Source organism: Alligator sinensis, unplaced genomic scaffold (genome assembly GCF_000455745.1).
Source record: "Alligator sinensis unplaced genomic scaffold, ASM45574v1 scaffold205_2, whole genome shotgun sequence".
NCBI classification, from domain to species: domain Eukaryota; kingdom Metazoa; phylum Chordata; order Crocodylia; family Alligatoridae; genus Alligator; species Alligator sinensis.
The window spans coordinates 291,057-305,350 of record NW_005842563.1 but is presented as its reverse complement, the minus strand read 5'-3'; the positions used below and the strand labels follow the sequence as shown (position 1 = coordinate 305,350).

General features: G+C 39.8%; 1 protein-coding gene across 1 annotated transcript in view; it reads right to left on the bottom strand.

Moving 5' to 3' along the window:
* Positions 1-506: 506 nt before the first annotated feature.
* Positions 507-14,294, bottom strand: part of AGAP1 (ArfGAP with GTPase domain, ankyrin repeat and PH domain 1) — a gene marked incomplete at its 5' end in the record, with an annotated part of 301,279 nt that continues 287,491 nt past the window's right edge. Inside the window, 2 exons of the mRNA XM_025214080.1 lie at positions 507-1,881; positions 2,456-2,711. Of these exons, the coding sequence (XP_025069865.1) occupies positions 1,678-1,881; positions 2,456-2,711 (460 nt within the window). The remainder of the gene's footprint in view (positions 1,882-2,455; positions 2,712-14,294) is intronic.

Here is a 14,294-nt window from a genome sequence, read left to right as displayed (position 1 = left end):
GTGATACCACAGAAATAAATCAAGTATTAAAAATGAGAGTCTGAATCAACTGGCCAAACTCCTTCTGTAAGTCATTTATGTGAAACAAAGCAGCCAAGTTCAGAGTCAAAAGAGCCATGCCATGCCCAGCCTGGAGAATGACATCAATTCTGATATGAGACACGTCTGATCTTCATGGACGCAGGCTATGGCTTTTTGTCTCGATCTATGAAAGCTTCATGGTGTCTAAAGTAAAATATGTTTATGTTGCTGACAGACATCCTCCTTTCCCTTCTAAAAGATCTCAGTATGCCTTTTTTGTATGCCAAATATGCCATCATCTCATTCCGATATGTTCTTCAAAAGACTTGCATCAAACAAATGGAAATATAGTTCACTGCTGGAAATATTTTCAGTGTACAATGATCTGTAACCCACAGATCCTAGCTAGTTGCACATTATTTAGTACACATCCATTACAGTTTATAAATTAACAGAGGTGTCATTTGTCTGTACAAAAATCAATGCATATTTATGAATTTTTTTATTCAAATAGATTTTACATACATATAATCTAACGACACAATACAAAAATCTGTATAACTTAGGCAATGCATCACAGGAGTGACCAAAAACGCAAGACATTTACCGTGGCAAAATGACATCTCTCTCGTGGCTGAAAAAATATTAGCCTTTTATGCATGTATTTATTTTACTAAATGTACTTGAAATGTTTTTCCTTAGCAGTATTCATTATTCCTTTTTGTGTTTCATAGTTACCCTTATTTATTTTTTCCATTTTGTTTTTACACTAAGGAGACTGCAGTCAAATAACACTCAGCAACTGATTTCCTCTCTTTGGACTGAAAAATTAAACAGATACTAAATTATGACAGTGAATTTAGAAAGGAGGGCTCCAAGGGCTTGAAAGAACATGTCTGAGATAATATGATGCTTCTAAGAATATTGCAATCACATCCAAGCAATCACCGAAGCGTGCCATGTAACTACCTCCTCAGCTAATATGCTTTTTTCTCCGTGATGACTAATCATGTTCTATTAAACAGCGGTAATGCTGGAAGAACTCAACTATACAAGTGTAATGAAGCCAGTATTCTCCCTGGACAGATTAGCTACAACTGATTTGACACATACCATCATAGGAGCTTCAAACCTGACAAACTCTGTGCTTGCTTCTGATTTATGCCGTCAAGCTCTTCAGAGAAGAGAATGAAATCCAAGTGTTCCGTTTGGTAGAGGTGAAATGTACCGATGTGCTTAACTGTCATTTAAGAAAAGTTACCATTTTTTCTTTCTTTTCTTCTTCCTCCTTTCTTCTGCCTCTATCCCCTCCTTCAACACTCGTACAGCCTATGCCTGGAGACAGCCAGTAAAATGGTCCAATATCATGTGCTATGATTAGAGAACCCATAACCAAACTCTCTCTCACCCCCCTTTTCATCATTCTAGACATTTTTTTTTTAACTAACGGTTTCTGCAGCCCCCTTTTTCTCCTTCTTGTCCCTTCGCACTGTCCACATATGCTTTTTGTTTGCTTGTTTGTTTTTGATGGGACAGGGATAGAGGGGAAAAAGGGAAAGGAAAGTTATAAGACTCTGACACAAGTCAGAGCTGTGAAAGAAATGGAGCTATGAGGCTGCAGACACTATTTAGGTCACTGAAAACTACCCAAGTTCCTCAGATGATGGTGGGCATTCTTCCACTGCTGTTGTTCCTGTTATTGTTCTTCCTGGACAAATTGGGTGTAGCCATAAGGACAAAACGCTCATCAGGACAACCATACTGCAGGAGAACATCAATGCATTCCTGGCTTGTGGCTTGTCTGGCGTAGGCTAATGCTGTGTTTCCATGGGCATCACGGGCCATAACATCCACACCATACTGCAGAAAGAAGAGATGCCACTTGAGACCCAGCTGCTAACACAGTATTAGCATGGAGAGAATGAAAATGGAAGAGCTATATCTGAGTTTAAGTGGAGGTCAGGGGGAGGGGGGAAAGAGGGGAGGAAGAGAAAAATACACAAGACAGAATGCATGACACAGACCTTATTTTGTGGGTTTATAGAAGATCTGGGCAGAGAAATCATGCTTCAAGCACAAACAGCTTTCTTCTAGAACATCTTCACATACTGCCTGTAACAATCTCTTTACAAATGCATTTTGTATGGCTATTCTAGAGCTAGAGCACTTATCCTTCCCTGTCTCCTGCACGTCACCTAGCTTCTATCACACTGAAGTAAAAAGAGAGACATATTTTTGTCAAGGCAGCTCTGAAAGCTTATAACAGGAACATGTAGACTAAGGAAAATAAAGAACAACTTTAGCAGCCTTCTGAAATATGCTGGCAAGCAATACTTCAGAAGACCTTACTAAAAAAAAAAGTTTTGCTAAACAATAGGAACAAGTAAGAAGTAAATCAGAACTGCGTACCGAACATCACAAGGGAGATACTCACCCAAATTAAGAGCTGTACGAGCACAACGTTTCCTTTCCTGCAGGCCAAGTGCAGGGCAGTACGCCCATCTCCATCTCCACACGTCTCGTTTACTTCTTCCCGCGTGCCATGGGCCAGGAGCAGGATGACGGTCCGCAGGTCTTCCTCAGCTGTAGCTCGCAGCAGGTGCTGGCCTAGGGAAAGCTCCAAGCACTGCAGCGGGGCAAGGAAGAGCTTCTGCTCATATTTAGCACGTATCCAGCGTTCTTTTTCTTCCCTAGAGAAGGAAAAGGAAATACAACCTTCAAAACTGGTACCACTGTCTTTGAGTAATAGCATACATGGTCATTTCAAGACACAGTGACATATGGAAGCTGGTTGGCAGAAATTATTTGTCTTGCAAATTTTAGCAAAAGACCTGACACAGAAACATTTCCTTTAAACCTGAAACTTGCAACACTATTATTTATTTGTACTGTCACTGTGCCTAGGAGTCCCAGTCATGGGCAAACATCCAACTGTTCTGGGCCGTGTACATTCACATTTCTCCACAACTAGAGATCTAAGTTACATACTGAGTATATGTAATAGCCTTTTACTTCAAGAGTGCATTAGGTCATAAATCATGGCAGATTTTTCCATATTACTTAACCATACAACTTGCAATCTTTACTCAGGAGGTGCCCAGGACTAAAGCAGTCAAAAGGATCCAGATCAGGGAGAATATATATCGGTGTTTCCTGAATTATACTTAGACGTGCACAGTGATAGCATTGAAGTCACTCATGGTGTCTCTCTCTCTCTCACCAGAACATTATCAGTGAACAGTGACAGGACAGTTAAGTTTCACTAAGGGAAAGAAGTTTAGGAATTTTTTTAAATGGAAAACAAAAAATTTGAAGCGTGGCTTCTTTTGCTGGGACAAGTAAGTGGAAAAAGTGTCCTAAAATACTGTTATATCATAGGACAGCAGGTTACTCTGCTATTGGTTGAGTCTTTCATTTATACCCCCCCCGGAACTCAGTAATGTGCTCTGGGAGATCCTGTCACAGGTAAATTCCCATTTGTAGGTGCTCTTGGCCAACAGGTCAGGTATCTAAATGGAAATCTGCCTACCTGTGGACACCGCATACAATATCTAGCAAGGAAACTCATTACTGTTGACATTTTTTCCTCTAGCAGAAAAAAGAAAAGCTCTGTTTATGCCTTTCAGTAGTGTTTATACTACTCCTAGTAAACTAGTGTCAGGTTAGCCCTAATCTGTTTTTAAATACTTATGTAAACAGATACTTCCAACAGCAAATCTGGATTAGTTTTGCACCACTTCCTGGTACATGTGGAGTGACCTTACTTTGACCTCTCTAGATACTTTTCATTCAAAGCCTCCAAAAGCACGAGTTTTGCAACACGAATAACAATTTACCCTATCCATATGCAGTAATTTTTCCTGTCTAAAGAAAAGTACGAGTTTTCAGTGTATGAGAAAAATGGGCAAGCTCAAAGCTCTGAATGGCTACTACATCTGAATACTGACACTGTTCTGAATGCTGAAACATTGCCTTTGAGTCTGATACTTGAAATACAGGATATTTTAAAATGCTCAGAATGAAGGGAAAATGCTTGTAAATAATGTTTAAGTTGTGAGACAAAGCAACAAGAATGAGGACATTCACAGGAAGGATTAATGTTACAAGTTTTAACTTGTGCTGCTGTGTTAAAAAATAACTAAACAAAAAATCAAACATGCAAAGAAAGAGTGGTCTGAGAGGGATAGAACAGCACAGCCACAAATGCTTAAAATGGGTTCCATGAGGCCATTTATATATTTTAAGTGCTTTCCCAAAATCAGAGGTTGTTGTATAGCTATCACTTATCCCAAGCTAGTACATCATCAAGTCAACAAAGTAAGAAGGTGCAGGCTTTGGTAAGGCTCATTTGAAGTATGCTTTGTATTTATTAAAAATGAAATTGAGTATAATGACAAAGTATTTTATAAACACATAATTTACACTTACAAACTGGGCAGGACAAAAGAATTTGATGGATCTAATCAGTTCTACTATGGAAAAAAGTGCATGGATTCTTCCTGAAGGAAACAATTATTTAAAAAAAACTACTTCTACCTGTCTGCCGAACAATACACTTTTAAAATATTAGTTATGTGGACTGGAAGATCACCAAATACAGAACAATTCTATTCTTCCCCTCATCTTCCCTGAAATTGGTTACATGCAGTTCTAATCACAGTCATGACACCAGCTGTGGTAACCAGGATGAATAGGAGTTGCTTTCAGAGTTTAAGAAAAACTTTCTATTCCACTCACAAGCTGGATATGAGAACAAGATCCTTGGGGGGTGGAGGGGGCGAGCATCATTTATGCCTAAGTCATAAAATGTGACTGCATGTGCACTATATGGAAGCAAAACCAAATGCTCCAAGTTCAGGTGAAAGCCATCAGATCACTTGGCTACCTTGGTTTTACAAATTCATTAACATAAATTTACATACATTCTGAAAGAAGAGGAACAAGAAATCATTTATATATATGTTTCTTACACACAGTAAAGTGAACAGCGCTGCTGGGTGAGAATGATGTAAAGATGGGGATCCTGCTATCTTTGGGAAACATGACTGAGTCACAAAATGCCCAAGCCCTACCCACATTATCCTGATGCATCAAAAGGTTTATTCAGAAGGGAAAACAAAACACACAGACAGAAAGCAGAATGCAAACTTATGCGGAGCCCATTAATTCTGAGAGGGAGAGCAGCCCATCACTTCTATATGTCCCATGGGCTCACGAGAGAAGGCAAGAGAAGAAGGATACTACCCATCCTCTAGTCAAAAGATTTATATTACTGCATAACCAGCTGGCACACACTACTGTTTATCTCGCTCAGTTCTGTGATCAAGATTCGGTATAAACTCAACAACATTTGCTGCAGAGCTGAAGAGTTATTTGTCACCCAAAATATTCAGGAAGTACTCTAGAGTCCTTGCCTGGGGGGGGGGGGTGGTCTGCATTTTACAGAAGACCATGATACTGCACCATGCCATTAGCTTGCTGTTTTATTGCACCTCAATTTTCCCATGTGTAAAATAGGTGCAACACCTACGTGCTATGGGTGCTTAATTAATTAGGTCAGATTCTGCCATGCTTCAATGAGTGAACAGTCCCATGGGAGTATTTGTGGAGTGCAGTTCTGCTCAATATGAGCAGCAGTACTAGCTTTTAAGGAACCCTGACATCCTCCAGTGGAAGGTATAACCTTAGATACTGCAATTTCAGTGATAGTTTCTAACATGAAAGAATAATTTATATTTAAAAACAATTCCAGACCCTGCAGTTATGAGAGAGTATACTGGACAGTGTCCATCTACAACCTGTTACACATATATAGATATGCAATGTTTTCTTAGTACGTTCCTGATCAGTGTCTGAAGCTTTAATACCATCATGTATGAATGACCTGCCTGATTAAGTATTCCTAAAATTCCACACACAATTTTTATCAGAAAGTAATGGAAAGACCAATAAATCCAAACATGCGCGCATGCGCGCACGCATGCACGAACCAACACACGCAATGTATAGGACACCCTGGCACAGACTATTTCTGATACCCAATGTCAAATGGGATTCAAAACACAAACAGTGTTCTAAGTGGGACACAAGAAACATACTTCATTTAGACATTTGTATAGTAAACGATCCTTAATCACTTCATGGATAGCTGGGAGATGGGTAACCTGCTCGCAAAGCATTCAAAATTTGGAATGATTTGTCATGAGTAAAAAAAAATCCAGGAAGCTTCATTGACATCCTCTCTTGTGTTCCTCGTGCTACATCTTTTTTCATATTTGGTATGAATGATTTAATTTTCTGTGGAAAGTTCTGGGGATTTTTCTTGGAGACATTTTGGCTTGCTGCACCTGTTCACCCCAGAAATCATGCCACTAGGACATAATGACTACAATTGTTTCTCTGATGTCACAGTTTCATTGCTGGGATCCACAGCTTGTCTTGGTTGAGCTTTCATTTTCCCAAAGGAAAGGCCAGTCCAAGAGCAGAGTTGTCAGCAGTAGATCACTTAACCTCATTCCAATACCCTGGAGGACCACTGTTCACATCCCCCGTTAGCTAATGAGCTAAAAAATGAATTATTGGAGCGGTCAGCAATAAGCAGAAAGAGGAGGTACAGTGCTTCATTTCAGTCTCTGCTGACATACCTTTAAATAAATCAACTGAATAAGAGTGAGAGGAAATGAGAGAAAGAGCAACTAATCAGAAAAAGACACTGAACCAATCCCTAAAAATAAAAGAAATGTGCAATTGAACACCTGCTGGTAAATATTTTCTTCCTCCTAGCCCCATTTGCCACCCTGTTAGCCCCTTCTCTGGGCAACCTCTTCTTTGTTAGGTACCCCCAGTTGTAACCACCCTTGCATGTGAAAAACCTTACCCTAACCACGATTACCTTCCTTATTTACTGTGACTTCCAAAATTCATGAACATCCTTTTATCTGGATCAGAGAGCAGGCTAAGGCCACGTCACTGGAGATCTTACAACATGATATGTTTGGATCTTTTCTAGCTTGTCTGGCCCAGGAGAATGCATGTTTGCTCTTCTTGTATACAGTGATTAAGGATACAGATTTTCTTCAATGACCTTGCTGGTTCAAAACACAGCCTTTTTACTTGCAGTCGTTTTCATTTTTGAACATACATACATGGGGAGAAATAATAATCAACTGCAAATTACTAGATGAACTTACAAACAAGCAGAAGCGTACTAGAAATCAGATAAGGCAATGCTTGAGCTTTTCATCTTTTAAAAGCAAATACCAATATATCGGAACCTAGGTTACTGACAAATAAAGCTTCACTGTTTACACAAAGGCCAGAGACAAGGACTAATCATCATCATGCTGTCCTCACTGTGCTAGGAAAGTGCAGAACCACTGAGCCCTGACCAACAAGCTCCATCGTTTTCTTGACTTTAGTAGGTGTCACCATATTCTCACTGAACTTGAAATCATTTTAGTGTGATAATGAAACACAGCCAGGATTTTGGTATCGTATGTGGGTTGAAGTTTATTAGAAACAGAACAAAACTCCAACCCTCAGTTTATTTTGATCTAATTAATTGCTTGCTTCTCAAGATAGTGACCTATTATTGAAATTACTCTGTCAGCCATATCCCATCATTATTAGCTGGAAGCAAAATAAGGAATTGTAAAGAGGGAGGACAGAGCCGACAGGATGAAAGGATATAAACAGCAGATTTGCTTTTGACACAATTATTTTGCTTCACAAACTAGGATGTAGTCTGTGCTTTCATGTTAGAGCAGAAGCTACACATTTAAGAGTCCATGTCCTGTGTAACTCAGACCCTTTTCTACTGCATCATTTGACTCTTCATTTTCAATGAGGAATGCATATATGTACACCTAACGCAGATACAAGTCGGAGATGAGCATTGTTGATTTTATTTTGGCTCCTCCTACTCTTCCTCCCTACTGTTCTCTTCCACCTCTAGCCTCATTCTCCCTCTTCAAATGGACAAATATATTAAGAGGAGAAACAGGAAAGCAAGGTGAGAAAAAAAAACACATTCACTTTGGCGTTAGGAACAATGTAATCACAGGAATTTACAACTCATTGTTTAGTCCGACCATATAGGAGAAGACACATGACATTTCAACATGAAACTTCAGCAGTGTAGGAATAAATTATTTTCACACCTGTTTCACAGACTAGCCAAACACAAAGGAGTTTCCAGAATCAACATTTACATTTTTATTTAATCTGATATATTTCAAAATATCCTAAACAAAGCACTTAAATGACGAACAATCTGTTGACACACAGAACACTTTCTCTAGGAAAGCTTCCAGGCTCTGATCATCTCATATACTCAAACCTCACTGTTTTGCCACTTATGGCTGTACATTTAATACAACCAGCATACTAACATTTAATGTGGCAGTTAACTGGCTACAGACTTGCCCCACTTGCTATCCCATCAGGAGCTGACAAGGTTAATGGGTCTGTTTCAAGAAAATGATATTAACCCAACCCCTACAATACCCCAAAACTGGCTTTAAATGCATCTCCTGTAGGGTCCCAGGACGTGTCAATGATTCAGTGATTTAGTGATGTAGAGAGCATGCGTCAGACAATCAGTGTCGTAGCCTCATCATCAGAGAGCTTGGCTTCTGATTATGCTGCAGGTTTTCTTCTAACAAAGCTGTTCAAGATGATGCCTTTCAGTATTCAATAACTTGTGTCCCCTTTGTTTTGTTGGAATATTCAACATGGTGTTTTTGGTAGGGAAAAGCAATGGAACAGAGACATTTGCTTGGGGTGGGAGAGGGAGAATGGAAAAGGTGAGAGAGATTCACAATATTCTTAATTGTGACTAGAAGGGAGGGGGAGAAGAGAGGGTGAGAAGAAAGAGCTAGCAGCAAGGAATTTCCAAAGTGTCTTCCTGCCTCAAGCAAAGCAGGAACTGGGAGGAGAGGCATGGAACAGGAGTTGGGAACAATATGCTGAGAAAACAGAGGGGGCTTCCTCTCTCTGCAGGAGAAGACCCCACTCTATTGCAAAGTAAGTGCTTAGCAGTTGACTGCTTCCTAACATGCATGCCTTCTCTCCTAGGCTGCGTTGCTAAGGGGAAAGGCGCACAGGCCCACTAGGAATATGGGTCCCTGGCAAACAAGGAGGCTGCAGACAGCAAACAAAGTCTGATGGGTATTTATTCCTTAATTACGGAAAGCTTTTACAAAACTGGCCACTGTAAATCCCGCATGCTGAGAAAGGGAGGTACAGGACAAGGATTTATGTGCACCAGGGCCAAGAGGAAATAAATATCCCAGTGGCTCCTGATCAATACTTGAAGTGTTTTGCCAACTTGCAGGGTGTTTTATGAGCTGTAAGGACAGAAAAGAATCATTAATAATTAAATAAAGTCAACCTATTAAGCTTATTACTTCTTACACATTATAGTTAAACATGCCAGGCAGATGAAGTAAGGTCATCTAGAAAAGCTGTGGACAGTATGACATGCAAATACACTGGGTCAATAACACACACACGTTTGGTGTACAACTCCAGATCTGTGCTCTGACAGCCCATCAGCACAGGTAAATTTGCATGGTTATGTTTCTATTATTCTTGCTTCACAAGGAGACCACATTTACATGGATTTGGAGTTCTAGTTTCATCCAAACTGCAGCTTTGTTTACTAGAAAATAGAGGCGTGATGCTCATAATTAATGTTGCATAACTGCTCCAAATTCAATTTTATTCTCATTTCATATTAAACTTGAATATGGGTCTGTTTTGCATCAATAACCAGCCTGTTTTCCGATGGAAATGACCCATATTTTACACATATGGGTCCCGTCCATACAAGCGAGCATGTGTCTGTTGCAGCATCTCAAAGCAGCTTGAGATACTGCAGGAGGCATGCTGGGAAAGAAAAAAAATGTTCTCCACACTGTGTATTTGCAGCGCAAACTCTAAATTTGACACCAGGAAATCCCAGTGTCAAAAAATAACACGCTGGAAAAAAACAGCACAGGGCATGCTCCTGGAGCATGCCGTGAAGCAACCAGAGGCTGGGTCCTCCAGAGATGCTCTGGCACCTTGCCAGAACTTCCCCTGCTGCTCCAGCATGCTGCCTCATTTGGCTCAAAGGTCAACTGTGCAGCCACAGCCCACTGGCAGGTGGCCCAGAGGTGCAGGAGGCTCTGCTGCGGTGCCCATACCACAGCCCAGGCAGCTGTGTGGTCCCTGCCCGGGTCTGGCAGGCATGCAGACACGGGGCCACAGGTCCAAGGGGGCGGATGCTGTCGCATGCGGCAGCAGGTCACAGCCAGGCAGCAGACCCCACAGCCAGACAGCTGCAGTGGGTAGAGGGTGCAGGGGCCACTCTAGATTAGGGCTGCTTCAGCAGTCTAGCTGGCACAAGAGATAGTGTCCCCAGATAACAACTGCCTGGGCCTCAGAAGCTCCTGAGGGCAAGTAGACCTGACCTGCTCGCCTGGGCAGGTTTTTATACTGCGGGGGCCAGCACCTGTGCTGGCCCCAGCCTCTAGCTCCCACTGGCTGCAGATCTGGGAGGAGCTGGGCAGGGCCAGTTTGCCCCAAGTGGCACAATTTGCCCCACACCAAAGTGCATGTTCAGGCATGTGTGCCGAGGCACAAATCTCCAGCACAAATTTGGGCCTCTGCTACGTGAGCTGCTGCAAGCGCATGTGCCTGCATGTGTGGATGTGCCCACATATGTCTGCATGTGCATACACAAAACGGTGGTTTTACAAAGGCAAAGAGGTATTTTTTCATGTTTCACCTGTCATCCAACCAATAAAGGGTCAGTCACACAAGTTTATTTAGTGGTCCAAAGATATGAATGCTTTCCTATCACTTAACACCATTGCCACTCCTAGTACTTCAGTGATATCATTAACAACTTGTGTTAATTTCTACAGCTCACTAGTTGCAGAGAATTCTAATACTTGCAGTCTGGTTTGAATTTACCTATCAAATTGATCACCTATTGAAAATCACCTATCAATATTTAACACCCATCCTTTTGATGTAATAAGAACTCCAGCACCCCTTCTCTGCTCCCTGCTTCTGCCACTCCCTCAGCACCCAAATAACATCTCTCTCAACTAACATCATTTCCTGTGCTTCTAGTTTTGCTTTCAGTGATGCCACAAAAAACGCCCGAACCTCCCCCTCAGGTGCGAGACACCTGCTGGATTTACAACCATATAACAATAATTACTGGCCAGACCAGCACATTGAAGTTTACTGACGTGAATTGACTTGGATAAATATACTGCAATTGTGGACTCTGATACATCGTATAAAGCAGCAGTAAATGTAACATTTTCATTGCAGAACATACCACTAAATCAAACAGTTTTTAAGGCACACTTGGTAAAACATCACATCAGAGGATTACTCTGTGGGTGATTAAATAAAAACTCCACAATATGCTTTGTAGAGAGAACACTGAGGACATTAAGAAAACGCTCAATTTACTGAAAATAAGAAATCTAATTGTGGCAACTATAAATCCTACAAGCCTGTTACCCAGTGTTTTCTTGTTAAAAAAACTAACCATGTTTTCATTCACATGTGAACTATGAAGCAAAAAAACCTGCAGACTAGAAAAAGCTTGATTTTTTTCTGTGGCTTGTATCAAAGCCCCAAACCCTAGCATATACCACTATGTGTACTATACATATTTTAAGAGACTACCATCAAAGTCTGCAGAGAAATAAAAAAGGGAAACTGTCAGATTTCTCTATATCCAACTTAGGGAAAAATGCTGTAAGAGCCTCAAGAGGAGCCTGGATAAGCTTTTGCAAGAGACAGCTAAGGCACAATATTCCTGCATCTGTTTATGGAGCTTTGGACCAGATAGGGTTGAAAGGGACCTCAAGGGCTATGATTTTAAAAGGAGCATATAATGCCTGGATGAATGGCTTATGAGGTTTCCACTGGGATATAGAAACATTCACTTATTTGAATTTAGCCCACGTCAAGTTAAAAATTGGTACTTTCCAACCACTGTTTGATGACCTAAAAAAACCTGCAAAAGCTGGCGGACTGTCCATTTTCTTGTAAAGAGATGTCCACACATAAACAAAAAAAACTGTTGAGGTGAAACAACAGTATACTTGTTTTTCTTGTTGACAGTGTCATCACTAGGAGCCCATGGACCTATATAATGTACAGTAAGAATCTACTACTTCTAAAGTCTGCCAAGAGAACGAGGCTGAGGCACACTTTTCACAACAGTATTTGAAGTTTGCAATGAAACTATGTACAACTCATATAAGTAGACCATTCCAATTTCAGGGTTGCCAATCAGGCAACTTCCAAGAATACTAAAAATATAATGCTTAAAAATAAGAAAGAAAAAGGAAGTTACAAGTTATCTTACAGTAGATACAGGTACAAACTATAAGCCACAGTGTACCTTAGTTTCTTGATTGACAAAGTATAGAAATAAAGAAAATATTAACTACAAAGATATACTTCTGGCATTTTATTATGCCTATATTAGCTTACTTGTGTAGATATCCTAAACATGACATTCAAAATATACACAATAGTTTATGACTGACTGATTAAAAGTTTTAGTTTACTGTTTAATACATATCACTTCATTTTGAGCATTTCACTCATTTGCTAATAGTTAAGGATAAGTTTCTCCAATATGAAAAATACACTTCAGAAAACTATAAGCAGTATTTAAATTTGGCTCAAGAGGTTGTAACAATTCCTCTTTTCTTTTAAAAATGGTATAATTTCTATTCGGACACTGAGTTTTTCATATTAAAAGCACAGAAGGAATGAGAGACTGCTTTGAATGGATGTTGCAACTGAAAATTTTGTGCAAATTGGGATCTAAATATCATTATAGCTGTTTATACAACAAATGCTTAGCTATTTGAATCTAAAGTACATCCAAATTTATCAGGTTTTTGCTTTCATGCTCATGATTATGTAGAGCTCCTGTATAATATTTAAATACTAGAAAAAGTGCAGCACAAATATCTCAATGCATAAATCTCAATAAATCTGTGCCAGGTGAGAGACAGACCGAGGTAGCCAAGTGAAGTTCTCATAGACCCAGTGTAATGTGGCATATAACAGGGATGTACATCAGCAATGCACTTTACAGCAGTTCTTCCTGTGATGCGACTATCACACTGCATTAGGGATACCATAACAGTCGCTGATGTGATCTGCTTTGGAACATATCGCATCATAAACAGATGAAAGAAGAGAAATGGAGCTTTTCCTCTGCTCATAGTGCTATAAAGTGGGTAAGTATCCTAGTTATGAGCACACCAATGCTTTATAAATAACAAGGGGGAGAATCCAAGGTCTACCCAAGAGCTAATAAACTTGTGATTTATACAATAAAAAGGGTCTCAGACAAGGATTTGCCTAAAGCAGATTGTACATGATTCTATATTGATAGGGAACGGAAAGATAAGGCAAGATTTGAGCTACAAATTTTGAATATAATTTTTGTTTAAAGACCAAAAACCAAATGGTATTCTTGCAGTACATGAAGAAGCTTACAGGAAAAGTTTAAAATCTTGGTGAACCTACCCTCCTGTTCTAACATAATTTGGGCTACAAACCAACCAAAACCTTATTCTGTTTACTTTATTTTTTGATAATTATTTAAAAAATACTGTACTTCCATCAATGCAAATAAAACAGCAACTGTGTTCATTATATTTCTCTAAAAAAATAAACACACTCTTTGAGGAAACGAAAAGATTACCTTGGTTAATACACATAAAATTAAAAAGCTAAATAAAACAGTAGTATATTCAGTACTTTACCATAGATTATGAAGAAAAACATGCATTTTTTCAGAGCAAGAAGAAAATAAAAATAAATGTTTCAATTCTGCTAAAGTCGGTAGCAAAGGAAAGACATTTACAGCTGAGGTTTTAGTGAGATGAAGAACAAAGAACATATAATTAAAATCAATCCAATTTATAAACATCTGATAACAATGTAACATAGGAAGGTCTTTTTCTTCACCTTGACACCAGACCTCCCTTCCCTTTTCAGCACCTTGCATCAAGGTACTTCCATCTCTTGCTTCTTTCACCAGCTGTTTTTGACTGACTTCTTCCCATCTCTCTCTCTTGGCCATTCTTGCCTTGTTTCCCTATCTCCTTCCTTGACAATTCAGTCTTTTCTATTCTCCATATCCTCCCCCTTAGTAGCAATCTTTGTCTTGTCTACCACATCCTCTTTCACCTCCATGACTGTGGACCTTTTCTGCCTCCATCACCATTTACTCCAAG